The 21,775-nt window shown below is 37.0% G+C and overlaps 1 protein-coding gene across 3 annotated transcripts in view; it reads right to left on the bottom strand.

The window, feature by feature from the left end:
- LOC139934334 (chloride channel protein C-like) overlaps positions 1–21,775 on the bottom strand; it is a 191,558-nt gene that overhangs the window by 2,176 nt on the left and 167,607 nt on the right. For all 3 annotated transcript variants that reach the window (XM_071928511.1, XM_071928512.1, XM_071928513.1), the window contains 2 exons: positions 3,146–3,241; positions 1–52 (listed from right to left, as the gene is read on the bottom strand). The exon at positions 1–52 is cut by the window's left edge. In XM_071928511.1, the coding sequence (XP_071784612.1) occupies positions 1–52; positions 3,146–3,241 (148 nt within the window). The remainder of the gene's footprint in view (positions 53–3,145; positions 3,242–21,775) is intronic.

The raw sequence follows: 21,775 nt of genomic DNA, 5'->3' as shown, positions 1-21,775 counted from the left end.
GCAGTGAGAAATATTCTGGCACTGCAGGAGCTGATACATTGATGTACGGAACCTTAAAAGCAAAAGGTCAAACATTTAAAATAGATTTCTCTCATTACATGTATTTAAATTTTGTTATAGAACATCTTCTTGATGAATTCCATGAAACCAAAGATAAAATGCAAACACATTGGCAAATTTCTGGTACAATCCGCTTTCCTGTTTACACATGAGGATACTAAATAACTACGATGAAACAGTGCTGTGAAAGGCCTATCACACCATTTGTTTTGTCTTGTAATGTGTCAATGACATATTGATGTCACACCGCCCGAAATTGAGCCATTTTGGGTATGACTTGAGCTAGTCCAATTCTCACCATCAAGACAGAGTTGGTGTCATTGTGACTAATGCCTTTCTCCCTAAGCAGGAACAAACAAGGATACTTATATTTCCTTGTCTTAACTGTTTCTTGAAGAATTTTTTCCCTTATGGAGTTGTGTGGGTGTTTCTTAGAAAGTTGGGAGAGTGGGTATACAATTGGGTCTATTGGCAATCAGCTAGGCATTCTGACTTTGAGCTGCCTTTAGAATCGCTGCTGTAGTTGATGTGCTAAGAACACTTTTATTTCAACCATAGGTGAGTTGATATATTCCATCTTTCTAAGAGGAACCTATTAGTAGTAATCTTTTAGGATATTCATTGTTGATTTATATTAATTATAGTGATTATAACATTTGCTTCGTTGCATTTATCATATTATTAGTTTTCAGAGTTAATGAAGATTTAATGTGATCACATCCCGTTCTTTACCTCGTTGCTTGAGGAAAGGACTGATTGAGAAAGTATTTTAGGGTTTATAGTTTGAGATGAATTAAACTTTTGATCCTGAGAGTTGGAATGATAATTTATGGTTTCACATCATGAATTTATTTGCAAGAAACTTTTGTCAGTTTTAAGACTCCTAAGGCATTAAATATTAACTTTGAAAAAATAGGCATTAAATATTAACTTTGAAAAACCGTGACCGCATATTGACCTCTATGCACCAATTTTTTTCCGTATTCCACGAGCGCATGTGTTATCTTCCAGTCTCGCGTGCAACGCACAAATAAAAAAATAAATCAGAATGTTATTTCCCAACAAACAGCAAGCACGCGCACAAAGTTTAGAATGTAGAATGTGCGAAGCGTGGCACATTGACACTCAAAATAAGCAGTGTGCAATATAACTGGGAGTAGGTTATAGGTTTTTATACCACCCTCCAGTTCTGATTGGTGGATTAGTGCACACTAGAAGATAAAATGAATTAGTTAATTTACTTAGTTATATAATAGATGTTAAATTTGCATTACTTAGTTATAATGGCATAATTATTTAATTAGCCAATCTTTAAGACCACCATATCTCAAAAAGTATATGTCTGATAGTCAAACTTTTGTCTTTACTTCCGGGTCAACCGGAAGTGGAACCATTTCTCAAGAATTACACGACCGATTTCAATTTGTTTGCAGTTATAGACTCCTTAGGCATTAAATACTAATTTTGAAAAACAGTGACCACATGTTGTCCTCTACTTTCAGGTCATTTCTCAAGAACTACACAACCGATTTTCAAAACTTTTTTTTCCAGCTATTGAATCCTTATTATGCATTAAATATACATGTAGGTTTTCCGGGCCATTTCAGCAAAAAAAAAATCGTTCAATTTCATTAACATGCATTCAAATTCATGCATTTTCTCCTTTTCCCCTCAAACTAGGGTTTCTTTTTAGCCCTTCATGCATTTAATTTCATTTAAGGGCATTCAAGACTACACTTTCATCATTCTTAAGTTAAAGTTTTACTACCAATTTGCAATTGATGCATTCAAATTAAGACTTACCGAAGTTTGCTAGTTTGCGTTTTCTTTTTCATTTATGTGCAACGAATTTCAACTTCTTTGCATTCAAATTAAAGATGAGTTTTGGCTTTATGAGTAAACAGGAATTACATGTATAGCTCCTTCACTGGCACATAAGTTGTCCTTTGTAAAAGGAGTTTCCATATATTTTACACCATTATTTACATCATGTGTTTTTTTCTTAATTGAAATTGTGCTCCTTTTGCGTTGTTACCCTTCCTTAAGTGTAAGTCTCGAGAACTTTGAAACGCAAAACTAATTATTTTGCTTTAGCGTTGATATGTATTTTTGCCCTGGTTATGTTGTCTTTGTTTTTCTGTTAATGTCAGGACCATTTCAAATTAGACTTTAACAAATGTTTCAAAGGAAATGAAAATCTTACAATAAAGGGTCGTTATACAATTTAAAAAGAAATTTATGCTATTCTTGAATATTTCAACCAGTCTCGCCCTATATATGGTGGTCTAAAGATTGGCTAATTAAATATTCATGCCATTATAACTAAGTAAATTAACTAGTCCCGCCCTGTATACCTACATCATTCACTGCTCTGGACCAACCTTGGGCAGCCATCTTTTTAGCCCAAAATTGCTTGGGCATTTACTTGGAGATAATGCCAAATAAGTTTCATTTAAAAGTATGCGGTCCTTTGAAAGGTGAATTTGAATTTGAATGCAAACTTTTGAAAAATATTTGCTCATAAATGAAATTGAATGATTGACCATGTCTTGCTGCTGGCTTTGCGAAATTGAATGATTCTTGCGGCCTAGTGAAATTGAATGATCTGATTTGACCAGTGAATGCTAAACTAGTGAAATTGAATTACTCTTTTTGACTGTTGAATGCTGACTCAACAGATCATTCATTTTCAAACTAAATTGAATGAGCCAGGAGTTAAAATGAATGGAATTTTGATGAAATTGGCCGGGAAAACCTATATTACCTTTGAAAAACCGTGACCCCATGTTGACCTTTACTTATGGATCAACCGGAAGAGGGGCCATAACTCAAGAACTACACAACCGATTTTCAAACTTTTTTTTCAGTTATAGACTCCTTGGGCAAACTCTTCTATTTTGAAATCAGTATGAAAACGTGTAAAATTTCACATGAACGGAATATTCGCAGTCTGTTATGCGGTCTGGTGTCCTCAAGAGACATAACATTCAATGACTTTGTGACTAACAAGAATTTTAGACAATAGAAAAAGCAACAGTACAATACTTTTCTATACAAAATATAGTCAAATGAGCTTGATAGTTACCAGATTTATATACAAGTCTTGATACTGTGGCTCTTCACAATACTTATGGAGCAATTCTTCAGATGCAGATTGACTTCCTGGTTTCTCTGCTTTTACCTGATCATGGCATAATTGGGAGAGAACAAACAAAAATGGGAATTTAAATAAAATTAAAGTACTTTCCTTTCGACCATTATTTTAATTGTGATGTACAGTACCGATTGAAAATAAGTAGAGGCCATGCGATAAATTTAGCGCAATAGAAATGCCTTGGCGCGATAGACTGTTGCGCCGCCTAACGCGTGGGTTTTATCGCGCCAGACAACAAAATGCGTAAACAGCCGTCGGCAATTAGTCGCGCGTAGGCGGTACTCTTTCGCGACAATCTCCATGCGACAATCTCCACGCGAAAAATGCTGGACCATTCTTCTTGCATAGTTGCGTGAATGCTTGAGATGAGATTCATTGTTGTTCCCAGCTGAAAGCAACCACAGTTTACAGCCTATTACAGCTTTATTTGGAAGGAAAAGGCCGGTTTGATTTGAAGAACTATTTACTGAAAAGAAGTTTGAAACTCTAGCGGCATCACAAAGGAATTGTTGCATATAGACAGCCCATTCCAAAATAAACCAATGCACGAAAGTTCCATTAACCCAATAGGCAACGACTACGTCGTTATTTGGAAGGAGACAGCCGGTTTTATTGGACGAGCTAGTTTCAGAAACAAGTATGAAAAGCTAGTGGCATCACATAGGAAGTGTAGGTGTCCTCTTTTGCCACTGTCCCCAGTGAATTAAATTCCCATCAATGGAAAGTCAGATCCCCAAAAGACCACACTTTTTAAGCAAAGCTTCTTAAATGTTTTACCAGCGGCATCTCAAAGGAACCGTTGAACAATGGAGCTGTCACTCATCTTATTGAAGGGTGTGCATTTTTTTGGTCGGGATAAATTTATAGTGGGGGTTTGGCCCTGTGAGTTTTTTCAATTATGTGCTATAAAAAGGAAACATAAACTTGCTTTAACATAGTTCTTCAAAAGTAGGATGTCGTCTTACAGAAATAATTTATGATTACAAAGTCGACAGCCTGAGAGAAGGATATCGCCTCCTTGATACGTTTTATCTTCTTGCTCTGATGCTGCAAAACGTATACGTAAGATGACAACATCATGAGATCAATTATGTCGGGATAAAAAACTCCTTGAAGTACATGTAGAATGTCATTTTCCAGATGCTGTTCAAATTAAATTCATGTTTAGTAAGATTGGACTCATATAATCAAGTCAAGGTAGTCGAACCAATAAAAAACTTTTATAACATCAAAATAATTTGAATTTAGGTAGGATTTGAAACTTGTGCATGGTGGAAAAACGATATAGAAAGGTTTGCGGTAACACCATGTGATGACTATCTCTAATGAGTTGGGGTGGTTCAGAAAAGAACCGTTGGTTTTAAATTAAATAATTAATTTAATTTTCGAACGAGTTTCATTGAAGGTTTCCTGGTTAATCAATAAAAACAATTCTGAAAAATACTTATGTTCGAATTATCATTGTTTTAGAGCTTACGGATATGGAGGAGCATGGACAAACCTCACAAATTCAGCCTTAGGCATGAGGCATGGACAATACATGTATGTTGAATAAAAAAACCAAGATATGTCCTCGGATTGTTTAATAATTATTTATGCTACACAAAAATCAGTTTTGGGTTAAAAAGTTGAAGCTGCCAAAAAAGAAAAGAAAAAAAACAAAAAAACATCAAATTTGTTCAAGTCTGCAATATTCTTGAAAAATTATGGTAGAATGATCATTTAAAACACAAAAAAGGTAATTTTATTAATACAAGCGCATGCGTCACATCAAAATTTTCGCAGCAACGGAATTACTTAGGTTAGTTAAACAATATCTGAGTTCCACATACACGTTAAGGCAGGGTAAAAACTTAGTTGTCAAATTGTTTTCGATCCGCACATACTTGAACAAAACAGTATGCAATGAAACGAAAGCCAGTCGGTTAGAGACTACTGCAGAGTGGCCACTCTCAGTAGGCACCGTCCTCTGACCATGGCAACACTGTTGCTAGGCGGCGTAAGAACCTTTTCAAAGCTTTTGGGCCTTGCCGCGGCAATTATTTCATAAAGAAAGCGGTAGGCCCCAAATGACAGAAGTCCAATCAACAGAATCAACCAATTACGTCTTTATTTGACGGAATTGGCAGATTTATTTGAAGGCTAACAATGAAGAAATTCCGAACTCCAGCGGCATCACAAAGGAATCGTGTTTCTCTGAAGATGGACCTAGTTACCCACCCCCAGGTCTGAATGCGGTGAACATCAAAAAAAGTGTCAATCACTTGGGGAAAATATAGAGGGGACTTTTTTAAGACGTACCAACCATTCTTTGGGGATTAATTTGGGGGGAAACTGACAAGTTAATGGAGAATAATTTCCTGAAGAGCCCTAATTCAATTATCAAAATAATCTCAATTCCTATATAGCTCTTAGCATTTAGGAGACAAATTATTGAAACGAAAGTTCGATTTAAGTTATGTCAGTTGAAGACAATACCGAAACAATATTCAAAACGCTCAGACTGGTGGAGACTATTAATCTCTCAACTCTTTTTACTGTTTGTGGAATAAATTATTGTCTCTGCTTTTTTCAATGGCCCTGATTAAGAAGATATTTTAATTAAAGGGTTAACTTGTTTCTCAATCGAGTTTCATTGAAGGTTCCCTGGTTCATAAATTAATCAAAATAATCCCAATTCAAATATAGCTCGTAGCATTTAAAATAAAAATTATTGAAAGAAAGTTTGATTTAAGTTATGTCAATTGAAGACAATGAAACAGTGTTCGCAACGCTCAGACTGGCTTAATCTCTCAACTCTTCTTATTATTTGTGGCATAAAACCGCTTTGCTTTTTTCAATGGCCCTGATTAAAGATGTCATTTTAATTAAATAATTTATTTAACTTTCGAACGAGTTTCATTGGAGGTTTCCTGGAAGTTATCAATAAAAAACGGTTCGGAGGAACGTCCACTGTTTGACGGAAAAATACTAATGTTTGAATTATTTTTGTAGAGCATATGGATAAGGAGGAAGCAGGGGAAAAACATCATAAATTCAGCTTTAGGCACGAGGCATTCACAACATGTTGAATAAGAAACAAACCCAGATATTTCCTCAGATTTTTTTATAAAAGTTTTTTTTGGGGTTTAAAAGTTGAAACTGCCAAGAGGGGAAAAAACACAATCACAAATTGCAAGCCTGCGCTATTCTTGAAAAGTTATGGTAGATTGATCAGTTACAATACAAAGGTTTTTGTAACAATACAGTCGCATGCGTCACAGCAAAGTGTTAGCGGCAACGCTCCGATCCGTAGCAACACTGTTGCTGGAATCGGTTAATACAAAAGTACCAAACATATGTGTGCAGGGTAAAAACCGTTAGCTGCCAAATTGTTTTCGAGCCGCACATTTGAACAAAATAGTAATGCATTGAAAAAACAGTCGGTCAGAGACTCTTGCAGAGTGGCCGTGCTCTTGTAGGCACCTTCCTCTGACCATGGCAACACTGTTGCTAGGCGGCGTAAGAACCTTTCCAAAGCTTATTGGCCTTGCCGCGGCAATTATTTCATAGAGAAAGCGGTGTAGGCCCCAAAATGACAGAAGTCTGATCCACAGCAACAACAAACTACGTCTTTGTTTTGACGGAATCGGCAGATTTATCTGAAGGCTTTACAATAAAGAAACTCCAAACTAGAGCGGCATCACAAAGGAATCGTGTTTCTGTGATGATGAACCTTGTTACCCCCCCCCCCTTTGAATGCTGTTCAAAGTGTCAATCACTTCAGGAAAATCTAGCATCGGGGACATTAATAGACAGAGTTATTTTTAAGGGGTAAAAATATACATGTGGATCTACTTCGGGGAAACTAGACCAGGTAACAGAGATTAGTTTCCTAAAGGCACTATTTAATAAGTTATAAACAGTCCGATTGACAACAGTTTCTAAAGAAAACGTAACATTTATTGTATCAGCTGTATACATGTAAGCAACTTAGGATGTGTAACGTATTCTGTGCCGTTCATGAGAAATATGAATAGGTTAAATCAGGCCTTTGACTTGAAATAAACGCAACTTGTAATTAACCCAACGGACGATACACATATTACATGACCCGGCCCAGTTTTTTAACCTTAAGCTAAGCAAAACAAAAACTGCGCTTACGGGGTGCTTCGCCTAGCATCTATAATAGCGTATTTTCACGGATTGGTTTTTAGCATAGCTCTAAGGTTTATAGCAACTGTGATTTGCTTGTGTGCTTGCGTTCTCCACGTTTTTACTAGGCATTATTTGCCTACATAAAAAGAGGACCAAAAGTGGACAACCCTTTCCCGAAATCTGATAGAGTTAATAACAGAAATGGGGCGCTTGTACAAAAGGCGGAGAATGGTGATGCAAGCGCAGAGTTTTGCCGGCGGTAAGCAGAGCCGTAAAAGGTGGCATGGACTCTGCGTTGAGGAGTTCACCCACACAAGACCAAATTCCTTATTAAAACGGAAAATACTGGGTATGAAAAAAATTCAAGAAGCCTGTACCAAGGAACATGGGTGTTCCGAAGCTACTGGTTGAATCTAAGCAAGATCTGAGATGATTATTATTTTTATTATTATTATAAGCATCAAAAACTTGCAAGTTAACAGAAATTTGTAACTAGCCAGCGAGTACCGTAAAGTTTGCATTGCATGCAACTGGTGCCCCACTAAATACATTTGCTAAGAAATAGTTTCTGCTGAACAGCGATTAAATTGGGCCTATAAAGTATATTACGCACATCTATCGAGTCGCCTGCTAAGCACATAAGAGTAATGCTTCAAACCAGCCAGAATTACATTACAAAGTTTACATTGTTGTGACTAAATTAATTCTTGATGTAGCTTTATTACTTCACCTGGCAGATTCATGTACTGACTCTACGCTGTTATTTTATTACTCAGTGCGACCACATTAAATAGAATTATCCACATTACACACACAACTAGACCTCATTATCGATTAATTTGAGATTAAAATAACCATAGTGTGCATATATAGTATGCACATATCAGTGAATACATTTGTTACGTTTTAATTAATTCAGTAGCACAATTTTACTATACGTAAAAATCTAGACGTAGATTCCAAAAACACATTTTCATTAAGTGAAAATCAGACTTTAAAGGTCGTTTTTGCGTGATGGACGACGGACACCAATACAAATGACAACCACTACCCAATATACATAAGGTCTTATTGAAATTTGTATTATCGTAGTAATTATGAACAATGCATAGCAATGTTTCCTAATAGTTGTCAAAAATAACCAGTCCATAATACACTCAGGAGAGTGGAGGAAGCTCTTAAAAATGTGTGATGGACGGACACAATGTTCAGCGTTTACGGATACCGTGTGAAACGTTACAATTTTTGGTATAAAATACCGAAACTGGTATACATACCGTTTACTTGCTGAAATTATTTTCGTCTCAGTTAGACCACCAAATCTTGGGTTGTCGGTCGATTAAAACTGAATATACATGTTTGGTTGTGCAGTAATGTTTCATTTTTGTTCCACAGATTCCAAAAGAAAACCTGATTGATAGATTATTATGGGTTGTTTGTTTTTCTTCATTTGTTTTAATTATATTTTCTTTTATTAAATTAGACATTTGTTAAGGAACTTTTGTCAAATTTATTCAGGTTTCTGCTGTCTAACCCTCCGTATTAATTAACTTCATACTTTATTTGATTAAATTCAACTTTGTATTTACAACAATTAATTTCGGTAGAGTTGAACGCAACAACAATAGCAAACACATAGTTACGCGTGAGCAGTAAATGTTTAATTGCGTGATCAATTAATGGATTCCACGCGCTAAATTAATTATTCCACATGAGATGGAAGAGCAAGGGCGGCCTGTGATTTTTATCTTACTCACCGTCACTACCCCCCCCCAGTAATGTGTAGGCAATACAAACTGTTTGCAGCCAAACTATGTATCCTTGGCTCACACTTTGGGGTTCTACATACACCGATCTAACTGGTGCACCCCCCCCCCCCCCCCCCCCCCCCCCCCCGCAAAGACATAAATAACTGAGGTCTGTTTCTTATACGAAAGTGGTAAACTTATGAATCAGTGATACAAACTCAAGCGGTCATACTCAACGTTAACTGTTGAACATCTCAATATTATTAATATTAACAAGGAGGCCCTTACTGTTTTGGTTTTTCCTAGTCGGTTTTAAAAACTTCTTCACGGCGTGGACATTATTCCACTGCTGATTTTGGGAACTCAAAAACATGACACCTTTAGAAATATCATTTACACCACAATATGTAAGATTGAACCATCCGAAAGGTTCCAAAATGCATTTTGAGAAAATAAAGTTCTTGTTCACTGTTTTTACCAATCATATTTAATTTGTACGTGGAATGTCCACTGTCTCCGTATAGAAATAAAAATAGTCCAGAAGTAGCAAGATGTCACAGAACAGCTTTTTAAGAATATGTGACGATGAATTATCTTCTTTCAGGATGTCATAAAATTAGACTAGTCGTCATCCCAAGTTAATTTTTATCTCAAAAAGTAATTTTCCAAACATTAAAAAAATGTGTGATTGTTCGCATTTAATTGTTTCAGTCCTAAGTCAAAGATAGTCATAGCAACAAAACACTTGTTCAAACTACTTAAAGGGTGGCTGCAGTGGTTTAAAAAAAAATTTAATCGATTAAACATGACTTTTTAAACCTGAAATATTATTTTAAATTTTGTATTTAATGCGCAAGTATTTTAAAAGTGGTTTTCAAGAGATTAGGGGAACCCACCCCGCCCCTAAAAGGGAGCCTTCATGTAACGTCATGTCGGGAACCCGAGCCGTCGCCTATCAAATATTAACAATAATATCAGGCAAGCATTTAAAAGAAAATTGGCTGTTGTTGTTATCTTGTTCTAAACGTCCAGACTATTTATCTCTCAACTCTTCTTAAATGTTTTTTAAATATTTTTAGATTGAGTATCATTTTAGGTTAGTTCATCAATTAGGCCTTTCTACTATATACACAACCAATGTAGTTTCATGAGGAATATCCACTGTTTGGCGGCAAAAGAATACAAATATTTCTCATGTTAAGCTGGTTGGACTTTGCTTAGCCAAGAAACTCAGACCAAACAAACATCACATGAAGCTGTCAATTCTTCAGAACCTTACAGAAACAAAAGCTCGAAGGAGCAAAAAAAAAATACATCACAAAGTCAGCTTTTAGGCATGGATAATCTGGGGAAGATCTCAAAAACTGATATTTCGGAATAACTTATTCTTTACGAAATATGTTTTTGGTTTTGTTTCAGTTAAAAAGGTTAAGAGCTGCATTTTTCAAGTCTGCACTATTCTTGTAAAAAATAGTTAGTTTGATCAAATACAATATATTTTGTAGTACAGGCATCACATTATCATGTATCACATTATCACATTATCATATTTTTTTTTTACGCTCCATAGCAACACTGTTACTAGGAAGCGCTAGGACCATTCCATTACCGATGCACGTGTCCCCAGTCAGATTAGATAATATTTTAAGGAAGGTCCGACACTATAAAAACATTTTTTTTTAAAGCATAGCCTAAAATTATAGCACTGGATGTGTAACGTATTCTGTGCCATTCATGAGAAATATGAATAGGTTCAGTGTTAAACCCAACGATACACAGTGCATGCTGATGATACATGACCCGGCCCAGTTCATGTCTCTGTTCACCGTAAGCAAACAAACCTGCGCTTACGGTGCTTACGTCAAGCGCATTTTCACGGATTGATTATAGCAATGATGTTTTGCTTGTTGGGTATGATCCACATTAAAGTGGACAATTACCCTTTCTGAAAATCTGTGGGAGAGTCCAAATTTCTGATAGCAGAAATGTTGAACATAAATTCTGGTTTTGTTTTTTTATCTACCAGATTTTGGGGAATAAAGGTTGTCAACTTTTGGTCATCCATTATAGCGCAGAAGCAGAAATGCGGCGCTTGCCCCCAAAAAGAGTCAGGGAATTGTGGTGCAAGTGCAGAATTTGGGGCGGGGAAAAAGTGGAGCCACTTTATTTTGCATGGACTATGCATTGAGGATTTCACCCAGACAGGACCGAGTTTCATAAAGCTGAACTTGAATCTGCTATGAAATAAACTCATCACGCCTGTAAGCATAAAAACTGGCCGCCAGACATAGACAAATCTGGCTTAATGAAAAGAAACTTAAGTAATCAGACAAATCTCTGTAAAGTTTGTTGCAACTGGTTGCATACTAAGCTTAGTACAGACAGCTGCTAAGCAATATTTTCTGTTTCTTAACAACATTATGAAATTGGGCCCATAATTATAGCATGTAAGCACGTCTATCATGCCTGCTAAGCACAGAAAAGTATTGCGATACAAAAACAGATTACATACAATGTGCACGTACATATAATGTATTATCCGCATATATATATACACACAACTAGATTTCATTATTAATTTTTTTGAGATGAAAATAACCCTATACATTGTGTGCGTAGTATTCTAATATAGTGGAAAACATCCATTTGTTACGTTAAAAGCTCAGTAGCACTTTTTCACTACAGCATGTATTGTACATAGGCGCTACTGCACACTGTTGTACAATCTAGACTTAGATTCTCAAAACTCGTATGAGTGGAAATCAGACTTTGAGAGCTGGGTCATTCTTATGCGTGAGGGACGGACATCAATGGACAACCACTACCATTTTATACATTTTTAAATGTTTTATTGAAATTTGTAATAACTGTTCTCATATAAATTATTAACAATGAACAGCAATGGTTCATGAATTTACACAAATTTCAACCGGCGTGGACATTATTCACTCCTGATTTTGGGGCACTCAAAAACATGACACCTATAGAAATAGTATTAACATCGACATTTAAATCGACATTTAAGTAAGATTGAACCATCCGAAAGGTTCAAAAATTAATTTTGAGAAATTAATATTCTTGTTCACTGTTTTTACCAATCATATTAAAATTTGTATGTGGAGTCCACCGTCTCCACAGAGAAATAAAAATAGTCCAGAAGCAGCAAGATGTCACAGAACATGCTTTCAAGAATATGTGACGTGAATTATTTTCTTTCAGGATGTCATAAAATAAAACGACGCTCAACCTTCAACTAGTAGTCAAAAGTCGAAGCAACAAAACACTTGTTCAAACTACTTAAAGCCATTATACACTTTCGGTAAACAGTATTGTCCAAGTCCCACACTTTGTGTATCACAACTTATATATAAAATAACAAACCTGTGAAAATTTAGGCTCAATCGGTCATCGGAGTCGGGAGAAAATAACGGGAAAACCCACCCTTAACTTAACTTAACTTAAATGCATTTATAAAGCGCTTTAACACTGTTTCAAAGCGTTGTTTCCGCGCGTTTCGCCATGTCATGACATCTGTTTACTATAAATCCGTAATTCTCGCTATCGAGAATTGATATTGTTTTAATGTTTTCTCAAAAAGTAAAGCATTTCATGGAATAGTATTTCAAGAGAAGTCACCATTACCTTCTGTAAACCCTGTTAATTATTTGTAAATCTGTGAATTTTTTTTTGTTCTGTACCGAAAGTGTATAATGGCTTTAAAACAGTCTCCATAAATAGCATGTCGATAAAAAAAGCATGTCAATAATTTTAATTCCGAAAAATACATGGTTTAAGGAAGCAGATAATTTAATAAACTTTCAATCAACGCATTCACGCATTTCTCCTGCATTTTTAAAAATTCGTTCTCTAGATAAAAAAGTCAATGATTCCCGCGGTATGGACGTTTTCTTTATATAGGCACCATACTCCAGCGGCGTAAGAATATTCCAAAGCCTATGGGCCTTGTCGCAGCAATTATTTCCACAAAAAGACAGAAGCCCCGATCCACAGAATCAACCAATCGCGTCTTTATTTTGAAAAATCTGCTGTTTCATTTGAAGGCTTATAATAAAGAAACTCCAAACCACAACGGCATCACAAAGGAATCGTGTTCCCCCCCCCCCCTTTTTGAACGCGGTTAAACATAAAAAGTGGCAATCACCTTAGGGAAAAGTAGCGGGGACTTTTATTGACGGGGACATTTTTTAAGAAGTTAAAATTTACTTAGGGGATTTACTTTGGGGAAAACAGACAAGGTAACCGAGAATGGTTTCCTTAAAGGCCCTATCAATTATTAACAATAATCTCAGGCAGCATTTAAAAGAAAAATGGTTATTATGTTGTTCGAAACGTCCAGACTATTTTTCTCTCAACAATTCTTATTATTTGTGGACTGTAAATTATTGTTTCTATTTTTCACTGCCAGCCCTACTTGGAGACTATATTTTAACTTATAAAGTTAATATTCTTTAGATCGAGTATCATTTAAGGTTAGTTTATCAATTAGGCCTATATACTATATACACAACCAAAGTAGTTTCATGAGAAATATCCACTGTTTGGCGGCCAAAGAATACAAATATTTCTCATGTAAAGCTGGTTGGACTTTGCTTAGCACAGAAACTCGGACCAAATAAACATCACGTGAAGCTGTCAATTCTCATAGTTAAGGATATAAAAGCTCGGAGGAACAAAAGAAAAAAACATCACAAAGTCAGCTTTTACTTTTAGGCATGGATAATTTGGGGTAATTCTCAAAAACTGATTGTCGGAATAATTTATTCTTTACGAAATAAGTTTTATGGTTTTGTTTCAGTTAGAAAGTTTAGTTTAAAGCTGCTAAGACGAAACAAATTTCGTCACATTTTTGAAGTCTGCACTATTCTAGTAAAAAATCAAGTTAGTTAATCAACAACAATGTAGTAATACAACCACAGGCATCACATTATCACAATGTTAGCGGCAATGCTCCATAGCAACACTGTTGCTAGGAAGCGCGAGGATCTTTCCATTACCGATGCACGTGTCCCCAGTCGGATTAGATAATATTTTATGGAAGGTCCGACACTATAAAACCATATTATTATTATTTTTTTAAAGCACAGCCTAAAATTAATTGTATCAGCTGTACAATTATAGCAACTTTGGATGTGTAATGTATTCTCTCCATTCATGGTAAATATGAATAAATAAACGCAACGACACACAGTGCATGCTGATGATACATGACCCGGTCCAGTTTCATAGTTTCATGTCTCTGTTACCGTAGGCAAACAAAACTGCGCTTACGGTGCTTACGTCTATGTTTTGCTTGTTGCGTAATCCGCGTTAAAATGGACAACCCTCCCTGAAAAACTGGGGGGAAATCCGAATTTCTGATTTTCATAAAGCTGAACTTGAATCTGCTATGAAATTAACTCATCAGGCCTGTAAGCATAAAAACTGACCGCCAAGCACAGACAAATCTGGCTTAAAAGAAACTTGTTATCAGCCAAAGTTCCGTAAATGTTGTATTTTTGCAACTGGTTGCCTACTAAGCTTAGTATAGACATTTGCTAAGCAATATTTTTCTGTTTAACAACATTATGAAATTGGGCCCTGCCATAATTAAAGCATGTTAGCACTATCATGTCGCCTGCTAAGCACAGAAAAGTATTACATAAACAGGTAACCAGCCGAATTTTTACATTATAAAGTTTACATTGTTGTGACTGGTGCCCACTAAATTCTTGCTCAGCAAAGAATTTGTCAAGCAGATGAAAAATGTACTCGCTGGCGTTTTGATTCAATTTACATGTATTACTGCACACTAGCTGGCAGATTCGAATATGCCGTCATTATATACTGCACAGACCGCATACGTACAATGTGCACACGTATCATCCACACATTATACACACACAACTAGATTTCATTATCAATTTTTTTGAGATGAAAATAACCCTATACATTGTGTGCGTAGTATATCTACTAATAGGGAAAACATCCATTTTTGTTACGTTAGTTCAGTAGCACTTTTTCACTACAGCATGTATTGTACATAGGCGCTACGTGCACACTGTTGTACAACCTAGACGTAGATTCTCAAAACACAATATCGTATGAGTGGAAATCAGACTTTGAGAGCTGGGTCATTCTTACGCGTGAGGGACGGACATTAATGGACAACCACTACCATTCTATACATTTTCAAATATTTTATTGAAATTTGAAGTAACTATTCTCATATAAATTATTAACAATGAACAGCAACGGTTTGCATGAATTATCAAAAATTTCAACTTCTAAATACACTCTGGAAAAGGAAGCAAACTCGCCAAGAGTATGTGGTAAGGGGTTTGTTTGAGACGTATACATGTAGGTGAGGGACTCTCGTGTTACGTCCCATCCGAGGAAGAAAATAAAATCGTCCTTAATCATGTTCAACATTTTATATACATAATAGGATGTTTGTATTACCATTTCACGTTCAAAACTTAGAGGTATTTTATGTTCCTTTTGCCAATCCCTCACGCTTTCATGACGTGCATTCAATTTCAGCGATTTGTGGCTAATGGCTCGGTACGGTGTGGTTTTTAAATGTTTTAAATGTGCAACTATAATCCAATAATGGAAGCTAGTCTCCCCCCCCCCCATTCACATGATCTGTCCCCAGTCGGATTGAATTACCATCAACAGAATGTCCCGCAATCAAAGGCCACAACAATTCAACCAGCCGAGCGGCACCACGAAGGAATCGTTGAACATTGGACCTGTCAATCACCCCCAGTATTTTTTAGCCACAGTATTTATTAAACATGTAATGGCAGATATGCTTTCCTCGAAACGTAAAGTACTGGAAAAAAACTTCTAAGCCAAATAAGTCCTGTGTTAATGAAGAGGGAACAAGTTGAGCTGTACACATCATTCTGAATATTTTCATATCATTCTTATTACAACCTTGTTAAGGAAAGTCGCAGGCCTTAAAATTGCAGTGCTGCAAGGTTCCATTACAAACTTATTTTCCCCGAAAGAAGTGAATAACGTAAGAAGACCTAAGGAAAATTGCTGTGCCCCCTTCAAGCGCGAAGTTGAAGCCTGTCTGTCAGTTATTCTTCTTCAAAGAGGGTTCAAATTCATAAAGCCCATAATCACAGAAATATGCTAAGCACAGAAAAACAATTGCTTAGCAGACACAGTGTACCAGCCAAAATTCCATAAAATTGACATCGTTGCAACTTGTGCCCCACTCATTTTTTGCTTTTATACAGCAAAGAATTTAGCTAAGCAGTATTTTCTCGCCTAACAGCTTTATTCAATTGTGTCCGTTTTTTAAAATTATATATATATATATACCTTTTGATGTTTCATCACTGTATACTAACATACCCCATCATGAAGGCATGAGTGCATGTGTCTCTGCCCTCAATGCTAGTAATCAGTCCCGCCCCTCAGTGAGTCATATTAAGGAACTCATGAGCCACATTCTAATGAAGAATAATTTCACATTTTCTGACAGGCATTTTCTACAGGTACAGGGTACTGCCATGGGTACCAAAATGGCACCCTCATATGCTAACCTATTCATGTCTCAGTTGGAGGACAGACTCCTGTCCTCCGCCCCCAACCGACCACTAGTTTGGTGGAGATTTATTGATGATATTTTCTCCATCTGGTGTGGTGACCAAGACAGCTTGGATGACAACTCATTTCACCCCACCATAAAGTTCACTACCGAACAATCTCTCACCAGTGTGAACTTTCTAGATGTGACAATAACCAAGTCTCCTAATGGCCTTGTCACAGATGTTTACAGTAAACCCACCGACACCCACCAGTACCTTCTCTCCAATAGCTGTCACCCTAGTCACTGTAAGAAGGCAATTGCTTACAGTCAGGCCTTACGTATCAGACGTATCTGTTCCACAGATACCCTGTACAAGAGGCGCTCATCAGAGCTAAGGAAACACCTTGTATCTAGGGGACACAGCGAACGTAGGGTCCAACTTGCTATCAACAGGGCTCTCAACGTACCTCGTCATACTCTGTTGACTAACACGGGAGCTAAAAAAGCTCCGACCGATAGAGTTGCTTTGGTCACCACCTTCCACCCCAAACTACCCAAACTTCCCTCAATTCTCAATAATAACATGCCTATACTTCACTCCTCCAGCAGGTTACACTCAGCAATCCCCGAGGTTCCCATGGTTGCATTCCGCCGCCCTAAGAACCTTGGTGACATACTAGTCAGGGCCAAACTTCCCCCAGGTACAGTCCAAACACAACCCCCGACAGATATACTGGGCTGTCACAAATGTACCCGTTCCAAATGCAGAACGTGTCTGCACATTAAGCCCTCACTCAAGGTGAAGAGTCATACCACTGGCTCTTCATACAACATCAAGACCGACTCTGAATGTAGCACGTCTAATGTAGTCTATGTCATATCATGTAAGAGATGTGGGCTACAATATGTGGGAGAGACTAAGACCAAACTTAGTCTTCGCTTTGCGAATCATGTCTCTTCCATAAAGACTAAGAAACCGTACCCAGTCTCTATCCACTTCAACAGCCCCAATCATAGTGTGATGTTGAACTTCTGGTGATTGAAGCTTTCAATGGTGATGACACACACCGCAAGAGTAGAGAATCACACTGGATTCACCAACTCAAGACAGTCAAACCCTTTGGACTTAACATAAACACTGGTGTTAAATAACTTCTCATTACCCTCCACTTCACTTCGGCCTAAGAACTTATATGTTGTATATATTCTGTACATAAAGTATAAATTAATCTTGTTTAAAGTTGTTTTTATAAATTCATCACTGTAACTATCTGATGTAAGTAACCCCCCCTTTTTTTCCACAAGGTCCCTCATACCTATTTTTAAAATCATCATACCTTTGATCTTGCTATTCTTATTAATTGACCATTGTTAGTTGCATCATGATGCAACTTGCTCTCTAATCCTACCCTTTCATGTCTCCCTGCATTGTTGTCGAACAATACAATTACCACTTTTATGGTCCAGTAACCCATCCTTTCATTCTAAACATTCTTTGTCCTCGCCACTTCACTCCTATTGGTTCATAGCCACCAATATTGTCTCTGAAATAGAAAATTTGATTGGCTGTTATTTTCCCGCTTCTTTCTGGATCCTTTCCTTAATCCCTTTCCCCCTCTCTTTTTCTATAAATGGATATGTATTTGTTTGTACTTGTTTTATGCCTCTGAAGAAGGTCCGGATTGGATCGAAAGCTAAGGCCATCTACCCTATTCATTATATATACCTCTTGAACTATAGATAGCTACATTATGGGGTGCTGGCTTGGTTGTTTGTATTAGGTTTGAAAAATGTATATATAAATGTTTTCGCCTATATTCATAGTACTTTTGCCCGAGTTGCTCAACAGTAACTGCTCGTTGGTTTAATAATTTAAAACAATGTTTTGATGTTGCTATTTTGATTGATTTTTTGTTTTTGTAGATTCAAGTAAAAAGCGAAAAACCTTGAATTTTAAGAGTATTGCATATGAAAGAATGTAAAAGTTGTTGCCCATCAGCCGTATTCGCCTGCAATGCGAAATGTGTGTAGGTTTATTTATCGGGGCATGGAAATTAAAATACACACAGTGCATCCCCCACACCATAGAGCTAAAAATAGAGCTCTATGCCCCCCCCCCACCCCCAAACACACTGAGGATTTAACTTTATACAGAGCGTTTGCGTAAGATACGCTGGCTGTGGTTTGTTACAATGTAATACTTCACCTGGCAGATTCTGTTTTAAAACTTGACAGTCTTTTAAACATGCGCGTGTTATATTATCCACACAGTACAGTCAGCTTTCATTATCGATCATTTTGCTCTCCTTTTTGTGTAGAGAGCAAACTAATTCTACAAGCAGTGTGCATATCCGCATAGTGTATACGTTTGGTATATGACTTTTAAAAATGGCAATACTAAACTTACGTTGTAATGGTAGCAGGAACCTTTGATTAAAATAACTGCCGGAGACTAAATTATAGAAAAGTAACTTTAAAATACGACTTTGAATTTTTTTTTACTTGTAATATTTACGGTCAAGCTTTAATCCACGGAACCGAAGAGGGAGAGTTACGGACGTACGATCGCTAGCCTGGGTAATTTTTAAAGCAAATTTGAAACGATCTTTGGATAGTTTTAGTCCTTCAGTAACTAAAGACAAAACTCGAGCGTCAAATATATCCATTTTGATTAGTGCATTTTTATGATCAAAATAAACATTGATGGTTAATTAAAAAACAAGTATCACAACCGACTCGTAAAAAAAATCATATTGATTGTCATAATTAATCTATTGAAAGGGTTGTATTGGGTACGATCGCTAGAGTAACGTTATCATCCACAAACGGATATCATTATAAGTTTAATATACATGTACATGGGAGATTCACAGTAATCCGTTTGGCTTCACTTAAATAAAAATGAGGTCAACATCATCAAAAGTTCAACCCTCTTTCGTATATTATCCATAGCTGAAAATTTGTATTTTTGTAAACAGGGGGTGTGGATATGAGAAAACAAAATCGACTTCAATTTTTCAAAATGTTAAGATAACTTGACCAAAAGTTTATATTATTATTATTCGTCGCCGGGCGGGCGGACACGAAAAATATGGATTTCGATTTGTTGCAATATTATTTTAGTGTGGTTTTAAAACCAAAGACGGCACCAGAACGAAATTATGTCAAATAAATCTTTAATGAAAAAATATCGCCGAGGTTAATTATTTGAACAAAATAAATTTACGGTCAGATGTTGATCCACGCGGTTCCGAAGAGGGAGAGTTATGGACATACGGTCGCTAGCGTATTTTCAGAAGCAAGTTGACAACGGTCTTTGGATAGTTTTCTAGTCCTTCATTAACCAAAGACATAAGCGCAAAATAATTCCTTTGTGATACGTACATTTTTTATCAATAAACGGCGATGGTTGCTAAAAACAAGTATCTTTAAAACCGACTCAAAAACAAATTGGTAATATTGATTGTCATGTGTATTAATCTACCGAACCGAAGAGGAAGGGTTGGGTACCACACTAGAGTAATTTTATCATCCACAAACGTAGCCTTATTTTACTTCTTCAATACACTTTATGGGAGATTCACAGGAATACATTTGCCTTCACCTAAATAAAAATGAGGTCAACGTCTATCCATACCTTAAATTTGTTTACGTTGCGGGGGGAGGGGGGTTTATTGGCTTATTTATTTAAAAATGCCATCGCAGCATACCGCTGAATTGCGACATAATTTACAATAATTAAAAATATTACATTAGTTATTAAAAAGCTTTACAATAGAAAATACATAGTGAGCATTTGATAAAAAAAATCACAACAATGGCCTGCCAGAAATGTACAAACAGGTTCACTACATTTGTATACATTTACATGTAAGACCAGAAAATTAAGCAATTATATTAACATGGTTTTAGGAGTTCAGGAGCTTGGTGAGGTAGGGCAAGGGGCTGTTTTGGAATCTTTTGGTGTTGCAGTGAAACATACCAAACCGTGCTCGTTGGCGGAGTTGCATAGATGAGTTGTTTACAGAAGCAGGGAACCACCTCGAAAATCTCACAGAAGCGCTTGCCTTCTCTGCAAATTGGTGGCAGAGTTTGATTCTTCGAGACTGGAGGGAGTCCAATTGAAGAATAGACAAAGCATCGTGGTATGTTGTGTAGTCCTTAGAGAGGATGTAGTGACATACACGCTTCTGGATCTTCTCGAGGTGGTTCACCTGCTTCTGGGTAAGGCCAGCATTCCAAACAGGGGCTGCATATTCAAGGACTGGGCGAATATAGCCTTTGTATACTGTGAGGAGTTCTTCAGCGTCTAGTCCAGCATCCTTCAACTTCCTTAGCATGAACAGCTTTCTGTTGGCCTTACTATACATCGAGTCTACTTGGCCCTCCCATTTTAGATTTTGTTCAATGATTACCCCTAGTAGTTTGACCTTGTCCACGATGGCGAGTTTCTGGTCAGAGAGACGGACATCCACGTCGGGGATGGGTTTTCGTCCGAAGTACACCTGACATGACATTTTGATGGGTTGAGTTTCAGTTTGGTATCAATGGTCCATTGATACAAGGAGTCCAAACTATCTTGGATGGTACCTGGACTGCCGTAACTTCTACTCTCACTCAATGTCAGGGAGGTGTTAATGATGTCAGTCACAGGGGAACTGAGCTTGTATGCGAATTCCTTTAACACCTTCTGAGGAACATTGTCAGGCCCCCCGGCTTTGGAAACAGACACCCTCTTCAAATCCTCATAAATGTTCCACGGTTGAAACTGGGGAGGTGGCTTGCTACTTGGCAGATAGGCCGGTAGCTCATCTACATAATCTGATTGGTTGTTGCACTTGGGAAAAACTGGCCAGATGATTGTTGATAGCATTGGCAATAGCAGCATGATCACTTGGATCGATCTCTGGTACATGAATGGAGGTTTCAGATTTTTTCATATTGGCAAATGATCTGATTTCCTTATGCCACCTTCCCGGTTCTGTCCTTTACAAATATCTCACCTTGTTGATGTTGTGGGATTTTTTGGCCTTCTTGATTTCTTTTATGACCTGGCTTCTCAGTGACTTCCTCATCTGTGTATCCCCTGATGCAAACGCCTTCTGCCTATGCCGAATGAGGGCCTTAACT

Source organism: Asterias amurensis, chromosome 3 (genome assembly GCF_032118995.1).
Source record: "Asterias amurensis chromosome 3, ASM3211899v1".
Classification (NCBI taxonomy): Eukaryota; Metazoa; Echinodermata; class Asteroidea; order Forcipulatida; family Asteriidae; genus Asterias; species Asterias amurensis.
This window is presented reverse-complemented; position numbering and strand designations above follow the sequence as displayed.